This window comes from Embiotoca jacksoni, unplaced genomic scaffold (assembly GCF_022577435.1).
Source record: "Embiotoca jacksoni isolate LCO1_2020_lvr unplaced genomic scaffold, fEmbJac1.0.p SCAF_79, whole genome shotgun sequence".
In the NCBI taxonomy this organism is placed as follows: Eukaryota; Metazoa; Chordata; class Actinopteri; family Embiotocidae; genus Embiotoca; species Embiotoca jacksoni.
Genome location: NW_027185435.1, coordinates 27501 through 43821, shown reverse-complemented (window position 1 = coordinate 43821; position 16321 = coordinate 27501). Strand labels below are relative to the sequence as shown.

The 16321-nt window shown below is 43.2% G+C and overlaps 1 protein-coding gene across 1 annotated transcript in view; it reads right to left on the bottom strand.

Annotated features, from left to right (window-relative positions):
* The window catches only part of dok4 (docking protein 4), a 66891-nt gene that overhangs the window by 28681 nt on the left and 21889 nt on the right, over positions 1-16321 (bottom strand). The window contains exon 2 of the mRNA XM_069177960.1: positions 2047-2388. Within this exon, the coding sequence (XP_069034061.1) occupies positions 2047-2112 (66 nt within the window). The 5' untranslated portion in view covers positions 2113-2388. The remainder of the gene's footprint in view (positions 1-2046; positions 2389-16321) is intronic.

Sequence of the window (16321 nt, the reverse complement as noted above, 5' to 3'; positions counted from 1 at the left end):
GAACGTCAGCAGCTCGAAGAGGTGCTGAGACGTTATTCTGCACTGAAAGCTGAACGTTAGGTTCTTTTTGTTAACACTGCACTTGTCACTGTCACCAGCCGTCCAATCACAGTGAAGGAGGGGTGGGACAAACTGAGAAACTGGTCTCTGATTGGTCTGTCCTACAGAGTGGCTGCTAATGTCAAGATGAACCGAGTTACCAGCAGACAGGATACATCCTCAAAGGAACTATTCACTGGAAAAAATAAAGACCATTTCCAAAAACCACAGCGATGCATCCAGTAACTGTTGACATATTTCAGGACTCAGCAGCTGACCACTGCTGCTGCTGGGGTTTTAAATTCAGTCCCACACAGAAAGAAAGTGACCACTTCCCAGTTTGGATCAGTACAATAATGGACATAAAGCCATTCTTCTTCTTTCTCTATCTCTGACACACATTTGCAAACGAGACACAAAACTTTAGGAGAAGCAGAACGGTCGCGGCAGGTCGAGCACCAAAATTGGAGAACATTACTTCCCGCAGGTCGTGTTTTTTCTACATCAGCCGCTAACTGAGCTCAAACTTCAGGACCACAAACTGTATTTTGCTAATATCCGGGTTTCATCAGCCTCCTCGGAGGACCGGCTTCATGTGGAGAGAGCTGCTGTACAGAACCGGACTCAAATTGATTTGCATTTGTTTCCATAATAATTGTTGAAGTCGCTGCCCACGCCATCTTAATATGATTCACGCTCACTCAGATCAGCATTCAGCATGCAGTTAGTGCAGCTGCAGCTGGAGGCGGGACGGACGGTGTTCAACAGGAGGTCACACAAAATATACAGTTTAATAAAATACTCGGTCTGAAACATGAACAACTGCAGAACAACTGCCATAAAGATGTTGATTTTGTTTGTGAACTAAGGCGCATGGCAGCGTGAAATCCTGAAAACACCATCACATGCTGCTTCATCATCATCATCTACCTACTGCTGGTTGTTTCAGTCTTTGTGCTCGAATCATCAGCTCCGTGCATTAATGTGATTCACTCACAGGTGGGTGAAGTGACGTAGATATGAAGCATCCCAAGTGCAACATAATTTAACGATGAGACGGAGCCTCTTATCCTCTGTTCTGTTCATTTGAGTATTAAAAAATAGAAGTAATCATCAAAAAGAAAAGCTCATAAAAAATATAACATTTGACACATTAGTCCCTTTTGTGTCACTGTAGGAGACACAGATAGAAATACAGATCTAAAGACTCTGTGCGTTTTCAAGAACAGTTCATTAAATGCACAAATTTATGCAAAAATCTTGAGCCGGATACACATATTGCTAAAGGAACCGTGTGCGAAACTTAGACAACAATGTGAGCTTCAGCAGCAGAAGGAAAACAGCACGTGATGAATATCTGCCTCAATGTTCCACACTGTTCATCAGCCTGTTGCTAACTCTGTCTGGCTGCTCGAGTGCAGTGGGATTTTAGAAATGGCTGAAAAGGATGATAAAAGAGAAACCAAACCCAAATAGTAAAGTTACAGGCTGTGAAACCAAAACAACAAGCTAAACAAGGCTCAATGGTCTTTAGAACGGTGAGTAGCTGCAGAGGTGATGATTATTATCTGGAAGTTCATCACTATGACTTACAACTGACCATCAACCATCAGTGATGTCATCCTGACGATACTACGTCCCGCCCACCGATAGCTGTAACCTGACTGCACCACAGGCCTGTCAATCAAACAGACACGCCCCCAAAAACAGGTCTTGTTGAATCTTCTTTTCTAATGAATGAGGGATTATTTTCAGATGGACCTCCAGAAAACTAAGAAGAAGGAGTGACTTTAGCTAACAACACCGAGATAACTGATGGACACATTTTATTCACTTTGGATTTGATGAGAGAAGTTGAATGGGAGTCTATGGAGCCGGAGGCTTTTTGGAGCCGACCTCTAGTGGCACTCGCTGGTATTGCAGCTGAAGACACTTCTGCATCGGAAGCTACATCGACTTTTATATACAGTTTATGGTGAGAAAACACACACACAGACACACACTCACCCCTAGCTTGCGGCTGCGCATGCGTACGTAGCCCTGCTTGACGATGTCGTTGAAGTTGGAGGCCATCTTCGGAGGGGGGGTGACCTGCTGGAGACCATCCAGATGTTGCCAGATGTTTGTCCCCTCCTACTGGTCCAGAGTGTCCAGCATCCTTCACCGACAGTCCCGTCTGTGTGTGTCCTTCTCTTTTATTAATCCACCTCCTCACATCCTCCTCCCTCCTCTCACTCCTCCTGTTTCCTGTTTGCTGCTCCTCTCACTCCTCTGGTGTTTTTCTTCTCCTCTGTCCTTTCATTCACTCTTCTTCAGACGGTCCTCCTCTCATCTTCCTCTTCGGCATTTCTAAGAAACGGACAGACAAAGAGACGGAGAGAGGGAGTTAGAAATGGATATATAGATATATTATTCATTGAAGAGAGGAGCACAACATTATCGTCCATTATTGATGTTGGTGGCACACACTGTACACTGAGGTTAGGATCCTGCTGTGATGTACAGTTTACTGTCTGTCTGCTTCAGTCTGGTCGTGAATGAACTGGAGTCAAGGAGCACATGTGAGTTTGAGTGTTCAGCAGCGCGACATGAAGCTGTAACAAAAACCACAGAGGACATCAGAGGAGCATCTATCAGGAAGTAAAAAGGTTTAAAGTGTCATCACAGCCGGATCTCTTCATCCTCTCCTTCCAGCTGTCTGTATGTTTGTAATGCTGCTGGAGATAGGAGGTTAATGTATTAACACCTATGTGAACACATGGAATCTGCGTCTCCATTCACGAAACTGCTCAAATCCATATTTAATCATCCAAGCCTTTTATCCTTTTAACTTAAATAAACCAACAAGATTCATGTGGCCTCATTAAGAACCGTTGCGCACAAAACGGGCCTGAAAAAGGCGTCCGCTGCTCCCCACGCAAAAGTCGGGATTTATAAAAACAAACTTGACGGTTAATAGTGTGCAGCTGTAAGCAAACTGTGCCCCGTCTGTAACTTTCTGCCGGCAGAGTCGCTTTTGCTCGTGAACTGTAATTATTAGATCACCAACTTTGAACTGTAAATGATAGAAGCAAATCTATATCTCACATTTAATTCTGCTCAATATATCATACGTGCTGTCTCACCAACATGTTTCTTTTCATTGTGTTAACATTTCAAACTGATCATCATCCTGTGTAACCTGGTCCACCAGCACCTGGTCTACCAACACCTGGTCCACCAGCACCTGGTCTACCAACACCTGGTCCACCAGCACCTGGTCCACAGACACCTGGTCCACCGGCACCCGGTCCACCGACACCTGTTCCACAAACACCTGGTCCACAATCACCTGGTCCACCGGCACCTGGTTCACCAACACCTGGTCCACAAACACCTGGTCCACCGGCTCCTGGTCCAAAAATACTTGGTGCACCAGCACCTAGTCCACCAACACCTGGTCCACCAACACCTGGTCCACGAGCACCTGGTCCACCGGCACCTGGTCCATCAACACCTGGTCCATGAGCACCTGGTCCACCGACACCTGTTCCACAAACACCTGGTCCACCGGCACCTGGTCCACCAACACCTGGTCCACGAGCACCTGGTCCACAAACACCTGGCTCCACCAACACCTGGTCCATGAACACCTGGTCCACCAACACCTGGTCCACGAGCACCTGGTCCACGAGCACCTGGTCCACAAACACCTGGTCTACCGGCACCTGGTCCACCAGCACCTGGTCCACCGGCACCTGGTCCACCAACACCTGGTCCACGAGCACCTGGTCCACCAACACCTGGTCCATGAACACCTGGTCCACCAACACCTGGTACACGAGCACCTGGTCTACCGGCACCTGGTCCACCAACACCTGGTCCATGAGCACCTGGTCCAAAACACCTGGTTCACCAACACCTGGTCCACAAACACCTGGTGCACCGGCACGTGGTCCACAAACACCTGGTCCACCAACACCTGGTTCACGAGCACCTGGTCCACAAACACCTGACTCCACCAATACCTGGTGCACCAACACCTGGTCCATGAACACCTGGTCCACCAACACCTGGTCCACGAGCACCTGGTCCACAAACACCTGGTCTACCGGCACCTGGTCCACCAACACCTGGTCCACCAGCACCTGGTCCACGAGCACCTGGTCCACCGGCACCTGGTCCACCAACACCTGGTCCATGAGCACCTGGTCCAAAACACCTGGTCCACCGGCACCTGGTCCACAAACACCTGGTCCACGAGCACCTAGTCCACAAACACCTGGTCCACCGGCACCTGTTCCACGAGCACCTGGTCCACCGGCACCTGGTCCACCAAACATGGTCCAAAACATCTGGTCCACAAGCACCTAGTCCACAAACACCTGGTCCACCGGCACCTGGTCCACCGACACCTGTTCCACAAACACCTGGTCCACAAACACCTGGTCCACCGGCACCTGGTCCACAAACACATGGTCCACCGGCACCTGGTCCACCGACACCTGTTCCACAAACACCTGGTCCACCGGCACCTGGTCCACAAACACCTGGTCCACCGGCACCTGGTCCACCGACACCTGTTCCACAAACACCTGGTCCACCGGCACCTGGTTCACCAACACCTGGTCCACAAACACCTGGTCCACCAACACCTGGTTCACGAGCACCTGGTCCACAAACACCTGATTCCACCAACACCTGGTGCACCAACACCTGGTCCACGAACACCCGGTCCACCAACACCTGGTCCACGAGCACCTGGTCTACCGGCACCTGGTCCACCAACACCTGGTCCACCAGCACCTGGTCCACCAACACCTGGTCCACGAGCACCTGGTCCACCGGCACCTGGTCCACCAACACCTGGTTCACGAGCACCTGGTCCACAAACACCTGATTCCACCAACACCTGGTGCACCAACACCTGGTCCACGAACACCTGGTCCACCAACACCTGGTCCACGAGCACCTGGTCTACCGGCACCTGGTCCACCAACACCTGGTCCACCAGCACCTGGTCCACCAACACCTGGTCCACGAGCACCTGGTCCACCGGCACCTGGTCCACCAACACCTGGTCCATGAGCACCTGGTCCACCAACACCTGGTCCACGAGCACCTGGTCCACAAACACCTGGTCCACCGGCACCTGGTCCAGGTAGAAATTATATTTCCTGGTTTTCCTCTCCGTTGTTTACATGATTCACCAAAGAACCACTGACCCACATGGATCATTGTATATACATCAACCTTTATAATGTTCCTTGATTTGGCCATTTACGGTTAAATGTGGGCGTGTTGAATGTGGGTCATGAGGCGGATCAACATGCGCACATTTCCACGTGGCTTGTGATTCATAGGGAACATTGCTTAGGCACGGTTTTATAAATCTGAATATTCTTTTGCACGTGCCATTTTCTGCTTTTGTGCACACATAAGCTTTTAGTATGGATCCGACACAATGTTTTACAAATGAGGCCCCTGGTCTGTTGTTCAGGGATTCAAACAGGTCAGGTGTTCCGCCAGCCAATCAGAGCTTTGTAGGCGGGATTTAAATGTATTTGTTCTTGAGCAAATTATTGTGCATGCCATCTGACAGGAAAAGGCTGCCTCCTGCAAGTCTTTTCATTCCTGCACACTCAGCAGATGTGGCACGACATTAGAATTTATTTGTCATTGTTTTGGTTTGTTGAGCTTTTTTTTTCTTTTGGTTTCCTTCTGGTGTTACTCCCTCCAAACATCACAGGTTTCTGTCACACACACACATATACCACAGAAAATACACATAGAATACTGAAAATGACATCACCGATAAAACAAAATACAAAATCTGATCCTAAAGAGCAGAACTATAAAACGCTGTCTGATCATCTGTCACACCTGACTGAGCAGTTAGAAGAATAGTTGCAAGCATGTTGACTGTTCAGGAACTGAAAGCTAACAATACGAGGGCAGATGAATACAACCCTGGTGAGTAACGGGTGCAAATGACGTCACTTGATCATCATCAGTTCCTGAGTTACAAACCTTTTTAAGATGTTTTCTGTCAGAATCTGTAAATCTTCATCAGAGACCCTTGAAATGCTTCAGAAAGTCTACAGTGATGAAACAATGTGTTCTGATGACATCACATTTCAAGAGAGGGCGGAGCTTCACTGTCCAAGGCTGAAGAAGGATCGTCAGGTCAGGAGACACCAGCTGGGTTTCCTTTGTGTCGCCGTGAATTCGTCCCCCAGAGTCAGACTGTCAACACCGAGTTCCACCGGGACCTTCTGAGGGGAACATTCACTGTGGACCACCTGGATGTATGTAATTTCCTGGAGGGACTGATTATAAACATCAAAGCTCAAAGAAGGATATCCTCTGTAAAAACAATAGAAACACTACACTGTGAAACTCTACTTATTAATAATATCAATATATCAATATATGATAGTTTTTTTAATAAGAACGTAAAAGAACTACAAACTGCATCACCTGTGTCCAACTAAGCTGTGAGGTCACATTAAGGTCAAATCCGAAACAAGACGTAGCTGCAGTAAGTCACATGGAGGACAAGACAGGGGGCTTCACCTACTGATGGAGGAAGTCATGTGTACAGCAGAAACACACACACACACACACACACACACACACACACACACACACACACACACAGACGGGAGGAGACTCAACATTATGGCACTGTTGGTTTAGCTAAATGTTTCAGGCACAAAAGACTATTAAACATTAAATAAGCACAGAGAGTCAGACTGATGGAAATGCACATGATCAAACTAATACATGCGCAGATGTCCATTACTAGAACATACACATGTACTGATGATGGTAAAAATACCACAATCATCTTAGTTTGTCAGCTTCCTAACAGAAGTGTGGATATTTCATTCTAATATGACGACAATCTTAATTAAATACTGCGTTCAGGTTGCACTGTGTTCATGAATTACACCATAAATAAGTCATTAATCATCTGTGGGCATTGGTATGTTTTCCATAAATAATAGAGCACGTTGATTAGAGGAGTAGAAACCTTCTGCACTGAGATACAGAAGCTTTCTTCCAAAAGAGACAAACAAATGCGGTCGAGGTCACAACCGATCAAGAATACTGCAGAGCTCAGTTCATGTTCCAGCACACGACACAGCTGCAGGAAGTTAAGTATAAGAGCAGAGTAAATCATAAATAATCATAAAAACAAACAAATGAAGAGATAATTTGGTAATAAAGAGATTTTGTTTGAAAAGATTTACTTTGTGTCGTTAATACTTTCAGCACAGATTCTGATGACGACGTTTCAAAAAGTGTGAAGTGTGAATTTAAGAAATTGCAAGCTCCCGCAAATATTTCAGAGACTGCTTGAATTTGCGTTAATTATTGTGATATCGAGATTTCCATGAGGGACTGATGAAACATAAGCAATTCAAAGTTAGCATCTCGCTACAGAAAACATTGGCAGCTGAGGAACCAGATCCTTTTCTCAGGAGTTGGTGGAGACCAAAAACAGAGCTAACGGGAGAGGTGTTGGACTTACAGCCTTACTTGGTCGAGTTTAGAGTACATTTTGCTGATACTGGGATATCGAGCTTATTAACAAGAAAAGAGCAAAGAGTTTAATTCCAAGGTTTCCTGCAGCTTTAACAGTTATCAGCTACAGCTTCGTAAATTCTCTGGAATCAACAGTAAAACGGTCGCGATCGCTGGCTAAAACTTTCCCCTCTGACAGCTTGTGAAGACAAATATTTCACTAAAATCATGACTTTAATACAAAAATGTTAAAATCTTTCAAGTGGAGAAATCCCAGTGACTATTACTACTGTTGGGTAGTTTTAGAGTGATTTCTTCCACATGACAGAGTGGAAGCTTTGCAGAAACAGGAAGGAAGAAGGAAGTTGAATCGTTAAGGTATTGATGCTGTGTTTCGTAACAGTTTGCTGTCTCCAGAGATTACGAGCTCGTGAAATCACTGCATTTCCCATTATGTTTGAAGTATTCCTGTTTCAGGTCACGTCCCGTACAGAACTCAACGATCCCCTGACTTCGCTATCATAACTCAGGTTTGAAGATGTGCTATTAAGGTCATCGAAACGAAACCAATGAGCTTCACCGTCGACATAAAAGAGCCATAATGACTCGGTGTGGATAAACGCCATCATGACGAGGACGACTAAATGTAGTGCATTTAGAGGTCTTTCTTTCCCCAGAAAGTCCCACCCTTCACTTCTCTTTCCATACGCACACTTATGTCATAATATCTTATCATATTAATGTCAAAATTATATGAAAATCTATGGCTGTCAATATTAAAAATATTAGTTTTCTTTATTTTACCAGAATGGTATTAATACTACTTTGCAGCACTGTATTTTTTTTGTATTGTTTAGGTAGCCTTAAAACTGTGGCTGGTAAACACAACAACATTAATGTTTAAATTACACACATCAGTGTGATTTTATCTTTGAAGTTTGTAATCAGTATTTTCTTAATTTTAGCCTGAGTTTTCATTATTATTATTATTATTCTCAAGGGAATATGATCCCATATGTCATTGCACATTTTGTATGACCACGTGACAATTTTTTTTTAAATCTTTTTGACTTCCTTTGACGTTTTAATATTGGCACACAAAGGAAAATGGTAATTATTTTTAAATGGGTATCGGCTGCACGATCAAACTCCATCAGTCAGTCACTTGTTTGATCAGTTATTGAGAACACACACATCAGACAGCTAAACAAAGAGAGCTGTAGATCATAACATGACATTGATTCACTGACGCATCGATCCTGTGGTGGCGCTGCTTGTGTGTTTGTTGGTGTGATGGAATCAATACAGTGTTCACATTCAATTTACTGAAAAGCCAGCAGCCAACACAATAACACACACCTGGCAAGGTCAAACTCTTCACCCCAACACTGAAGATCATTGTGAAAATCACTGCATGGGCTCAGGAACACTTGTGAAAACCATCGTCTGTGAACACAGTTCATCGCTGCATCCACAAATGCAGGTTAAAACTCTCCAAAGAAGAAACCAGATCCAGAAACATGATCCAGAAACACCGCCGCCTTCTCTGGACCGAGATCATTGAAGATGGACTGAGGTGAAGTGGACAACTGTCCTGAGGTCTGATGGATCACAATCTGAGATTCTGTTTGGAAATCATGGACGCTGCATCCTCCAGGTTAAAGAGGAGAGGGACCATCCAGCTTGTTATCAGCACTCAGTTCTAAAGCCAGCATCTGTGATGGTACAGGGATGCATTACTGCACATGGCATGGGTAGCTTGAACATCTGGAAGGAAGCATTAATGCTGAATGATATATTCAGGTTTTGGAGCAACATATGCTGCCATCCAGACAACGTCTCTTTCAGGGAAGGTCTTGTTTATTTCAGCAGAACAACGTCCAACCACATTCTGCACGTATTCCAACAGCATGGTTCTCTAGTAGAAGAGTCTGCTGATAAACTGGCCTCCTGCAGTCCAGACCTGTCAATCATTGAAAACATCTGGAGCATCAGGACATGAACAATACAACAAAGGAGACCCTGAACTGTTGAGCAGCTGAAATCCTCTATTAGGCAAGAATGGGACCACATTTCACTTTCTAAACTCCAGAAACTGGTCTCCTCAGTTCCCAAAGGTTTCCAGAGTGTTGTTAAAAGAAGAGTTGATGCAGCTCAGTGGTGAACATGATCCTGGAACAATTTTATAGAGACGTGCTGCTGCATCAGATTCAAAATGAGCAGATATGATTAATAAAACAATATAATTTCTGAGTTTAACATTTAATATGCTATCTTTGGTCTTTTTGCAATTAAATATGGGTTTACGTGATTTACATACAGCAACACTAAACTAATACAAACAGACACATCTGTGTGTGTTTATGTGTGTTGTGACTTTTATCCTCTCGAGTATTTTCCTTCTCAGTTATAAATTTTTGAACATCAAAGGTCACATTTGGCCGGTTTCTCTGTGTGTTTATATGCACACACACACACAACTAATGAGATTACTGCCTCACGCACACACACACGCACACACACACACACACACACACACACACACACACACACACCTGTCTCTCCAGCCTCTCGCCTGCAGAGAAGTGACTCATGAAAGCGGTCGGGCAATCAGCGCATGTTCCTCCACGCCTGTCTCCTCTCTTCTTTTTCTCTGTCCTTCCTCCTTCTCTCACACACACTCACACACAGACACACTCACACACACACACACACACACACACACACACACACACACACACACACACACACACACACACACACACACACACACACACACACACACTCACACACAGACACACTCACACACACACACACACACACACACACACACACACACACACACACACACACACACACACACACACACACACACACACACACACACACACACACACACACACACACTTTCACATTTCACACTCTTTTCCCTCCATTTGCACATATTCATTTCCTTGGAGAAAATCTACGTATCTCTGTGTATCAGCCTTTTTATCTAAAACTGTTCATGAATTACTTTGCCTTTATTTTCTTTTTGTTTATTGATTCTTGTCTGCATATTACCAGGATGTACATTGTCGTATCGGGTCTTCTGAGGAGGGTAGAAATGAAAAGTGGAAAGATAGGAGGCAGCACAGTTTGTGCTGACAGCGGTTATGAAGTTATGAAGATATTTTGTTACATTAAGTCAAACCTGATCAAGATTTAACGTAGTTGTAGCAGATATTGAGTTAATTTTTGTGCACATGCTTACAGGAAAATTGGACAGTGTGTCTTTGTCCTGAACAAGTCCTCGATCAGTGTTATGAGCCAGCTGCCAGACATTATATCTTACTTAACACTTCATAACATCAAACTAAATTTATTTGGCGGATGCTTCTGTCCAAACCAACTCATATTTTCTCATATTCATAAGAGCATTTCGGGGTTCAGTTTTGTGCTCAGTGACACTAACAGCTGTACGCGGTGGTATTTAGGTACAGCGGTGTTCAGATCAGAGACTCTACTTAACATAACATACTAAATAATAATAATGTTCCCATGATGATTTAAATGTTGGCTTTTAAACCAGGTTTCCAAAGAACTACTTTAAAAATATGATGTAATTACAGTATATTGGTGGCAGATGCAACTGCAATTGTTGCATTACTCCTAATTACCTAATGGTTTTAAATTTATTCTAAATTCATACAAATCCGTCGAAACTTTTCATTTCCACCCTCCTCAGAAGACCCCGATACGACAATGTACATCTCTGAGGAGGTAATTTACTCGAACTGAAATGAAACGTACCAGAGACAAAGCAGTCCAAGGCAGCAATGAATCAAGTGACTCTGTTGCAGCAGGTCAGAGGTGGATGGATCAAACACAGGACTTTCACCCAGGAGACCTCTGTTTGAGTTCATGAGGAAGCAACGGTCAATGTGGATTAATTTTAAGTTACATAAATTTAAAAAAAAACTTCCATAACATATTTAACTTAAATTGGTGAAGTGAATTCGTATGGAGGAGACGACAGCTTTGCTAAAAACAGCAGAGAGCTGATGTGACATCCTGGGAGGAGAACAGGTTGAGTGGACACTAACTCTCCTCATCGCTGACAGCTTTACAGGCCATAAACTGTAATTCCTGCCTAAATAAAATGTTATGTATTTTTGTATTGTTTGCTGAAAGATTTGTATCGTGGTGTCATTTCTTCACTGCACACTTTTGCAAATTTTGCAAAGTCAAATAAAATGAACAGTAAATGTGCAAATAGTAAATAGTGCAAATATATATAATCAATGAATGTGTATGAGCATGTATCGTGAAAAATATATCAGAAAAAAAGAGGTGAAATAGATATGACAAAAGAATATAAATACACAAATGTAAAACGATGAACAGTAAAAGGCACTTTGAGTATAAACCAAACCGTCTACAGTTTGAATCTCAAACCTGAACCTGGCCTCTGGAATTTTTTTTTGTCTGGTAAATATAAAAACAGTCCTTGAACACATCGCAATGCTGCTCCACTTTTTACTCACTGAGGAAACAACATGCTGACAGTTCGCTCGATCCAGTTGAAATTTAATTTCCATTGTTAAGTGTTTAAAGATCCAATCATAACTAAAGTTTCTGTCCTGAAGGAAAAAACAAAACAAATGGAATGATCAAAGTTGTTAAATTGATATTTAAAGTGGAGTTATTGACTCACAAGGTCAGCTCAAATTCGGTATCCACTACCATTTGCCCTGTTGAATTTACTGTATTAAATACTGATACAAATTGAACACTTCCTCTATCCCTTTCAAATTAAAAGCCCCCTAGTTTTCATTACTTTACAGGGCTTTATTGTGAAATATTTATAGCAATCTGATTTCACTGAAATCAGACAAATACACATTTTTGGAGTTGTCCAGCAGAATTATTTTGTTGCTGTTATTGAACTAAAGCGATAGAATGCCGGAGCGCATCACTGTCGTGCCAATAATCACGTTACAACACCCTCCAGTGTTATATAGTAATCATACAACAAGTTACCATCTAAATAAAACATGTCATCTACATGTGTTCATATTGTGGAGAAATTCACTCTCAAAATATGAAACTTTTTGCCAGTGTGATTACCGTTTCCATGGCAACACATGGGGTATGATGTCATTAAACTTTTTTGTAACCTATGTAATGTTTCCTACTCCAGGAAGTAGTCGGACCCTTAGCAACCACCTAGCAACAGAGAGGACTTCTAGTCTCCAACTGAATAAATACAGAACATAGAAACACTAAACTGATCAGCTAGTTCAGTCTGGTTGGAACAAAGATATCTGATGAACAAAGATATCTGATGAACAAAGATATCTGAGGAACAAAGATATCTGAGGAACAAAGATATGTGATGAACAAAGATATGTGATGAACAAAGATATCTGGTGAACAAAGATATCTGAGGAACAAAGATATCTGATTAATAAAGATATCTGATGATCACAGATATCTGATTAATAAAGATATCTGATGATCACAGATATCTGATGAACAAAGATATCTGATGAACAAAGATATCTGATTAATAAAGATATCTGATGATCACAGGTATCTGATGAACAAAGATATCTGATGAACAAAGATATCTGATGAACACAGATATCCATGGACTCGTGTTTTTATGATAGAAGCCAAAGAAACCCACGCAGGAGGACATGCAAACTCCACATAAAACAGCTGCAGCCAGATTTAAATCAAGAAACTTGCTGCACCAGTGTCGCTCGGTACTCAGTAATCTCGAGAAGTCCCTCTTGGCAGCCATTACAGCTTTTCATCTTCTTGGGTAAGTCACAGAAAAATTACACAGCACCAGCACCTCTATACCAACACACTCCATGTACGTAGTTCGCAACCAGGTTCACGATGATTCACAAAAAAAATCAACTTGGCACAAACGCGGAAAAAAGCCCCTTGTCCTGCACCAAAAACACCAACGCGCTCGGATCTGGGCGGCACCTGCCCTGCACCGGGAACGAAAACAGGGCCAATGACTGTCAAGGACCCAAAAGAGGTGAAAATACTCCTCACCTGCCAATTAAACCTGAAGAAACCTGAAAACTGGAAGGTTTTCAAGATCCTCAATCACGTCCAGTTGCCTTTAGATACCGATAACATGGAAATATTGTCTTTGTTAACTCTGAGCGGCCTCTTTCACATTAAACAGTCATTTGATCTGTTTCCTTGTGTGAAACAGATTTGGATTGCGATGCGCGACAAATTTTGGAGGAATCTGACAGAGTGATGTAATGTAAATCCATGTTCACTGTGATGGAAGACTCAAGGGGGTTCAACGGTCCTGAAAGGTGTTCTTAGTACAATTTTCAATGCAAAAATCATTTGATTACAGTCAGTCGGTTAGTATGGTGAGGCTATATTTGTTTTGACCCATAAAAATGGATGCGGTGCATGAAAATATGGTTCATGTAATTTACCAAAATGAAACAAAACTGAAATGTGATGCGTGATGTGTGTCGGTGACTTGGCCCGGTTCTATTTGGGCTGTCATGTCCAAGAGAACCCCCTCAAGTTCCAGCAACATTCAAAGAAAAGGGAGAGTAAGATACAGCCACTTAGTTAGCTTAGCATAAAGACTGGGATCGCCTGACAAAAAGAACCTGGCACATAATAATGTTTTACGAGTTAAGTAGATGTGACATTAATAATAGAGAGCTGTAGAGGTGCTGCTGGTTGGATATTTGTTACCATTAAACAAAGGCAAGCTGTTTCCCAGTTTCCAGTCCAACCCAGTATCACAGCAAAACGTGACATAGCCACGCTTTGGCCTTTCTAGGCGTGAAAGTTACACGTTTTGTAAGCGTGAAACTTACATTTAAACTGGCAAAGATCTAATGAACAAGGTCCCGTAACAAAGGTACAGAGACCAAGGACAAAGGACATTTTTGGGCGCTATAAGGAGGCAGGAGGTGTGGCTTGGTGGCATTAAGGACGTCGTTCTTCAGGTGTTGTTTTTTTTTTTTCTTTAGCCCCAATCGTGTGTCTTAGCGATAAGTTTCCTTTTCCTGGAAATCACAGACCTCAAAACATTCAGCAGGTTTTATTTTCCTCCTGTACAGGAAAACGTGGAATTTTCACATCTAGACAGGCCAAAGCGTGTCTATCTCACGTTTTGCTGAAGTGGACGGGCGCGTCTATTTCATGCTTTGCAATGAGACCGAGTTGAACGGTCTGTGTGCTGTAAGCTAAGCCAGATAATAAAGTGGTATCCATGTCCCCAAATGACATATTGTTCCTTTAATGTAAAGTGGGGATGGCTGCTGGTGAATGTGAATGTCTCTTTCAAGACGAAAAAAAAACCAAGATTTAAATAGTGGATGTTCGACTCAATGATTTGTGAATGAGAAAGAGACGCAGCAGAAAAACAAGAAACAACTCTGGGAGAGTTGAAGATTTAAAAGAGCATTTCAAATGTCTCTCTCTCTCTCTCTATACACACACACACACAGACACACACACACACACACACACACACACACACACACACACACACACACACACACACACACACACACACACACACAGACACACACACACACACACACACACACACACACACACACACACACACACACACACACACAGACACACACACACACACACACACACACCTCACACACACACACACACACACACACACACCCTCCCCCCATGCCTCTTCCCAGTCCGCCCCAAGGCTAACACTTGGGAAAGCGTCAGTCTGTCTGCTCATAACTATCTGTCAGAGATAACAACTGGGATAAACACACACACACACACACACACACACACACACACACACTTATAGTTATCTTACAGGAGGTATTTGAGTCGTCAGACGTGTTTTCACATCAGTTCAGTGATAAACAGCTCACGGAAATAAAAAGAGCAGAAACCAGCAGCACTCTGACGACACTCAGAAAACAGCTGCTTCAGTCTGAAAACATCAAACTGAAGCAGTGACACACAGACACGATAGGATGTGGTCAGCAGGACTGACAACACGTGTTTATGGGATGGATAATGTCAGTGAATCAGACATGCATGAATACACACACACAGACACACACAAGCAAGTCACCACAATCACAACACATCCCCTACTGTGTGTGTGTGTGTGTGTGTGTGTGTGTGTGTGTGTGTGTGTGTGTGTGTGTGTGTGTGTGTGTGTGTGTGTGTGTGTGTGTGTGTGTGTGTGTGTTACTGCTGCTCAGCTGCTCAGAGCCAGACAGTCAGTTTAATGAGCATTTTATATTTGTGAAAGTCAAAATATTGCATAAAATTTTTTCCACGTGGCAAACTGGTTGTAACGATAAACACAAAATTAAAAGTGAAATGGAAACAAACAGCAAATTAAATTATCATTTGACTTTTTATTTAATTTAAATGCAGATTATATTAAATAAAATGTGTAAACTCAGAGTAGCTCGGCTGAAGGCGTGAATGTCAGCGAATCGTTCATACTGGAATGTTTCAACACATCTTAAATGAACTGCCATCATCATTTATACAGATATTCATGATCCAATGAAAACTTCAGACAGACTTTTCCTCGACGACTGTTTTTGGTCCTGATAATTGGTTCACACTTTCATGTTCCCTCAGAATAAACTGTAAAACATCTGCTCATCATCAGGTTCATCACGAAGCAGCATCATCTAATACTGTCGTGGACGTTGTATTAGCATGCTGATGTCAGCATTTAGCTCACTGGGGCTACGAACGGCTCTGCAGAGCTCCGAGCATGACTGCA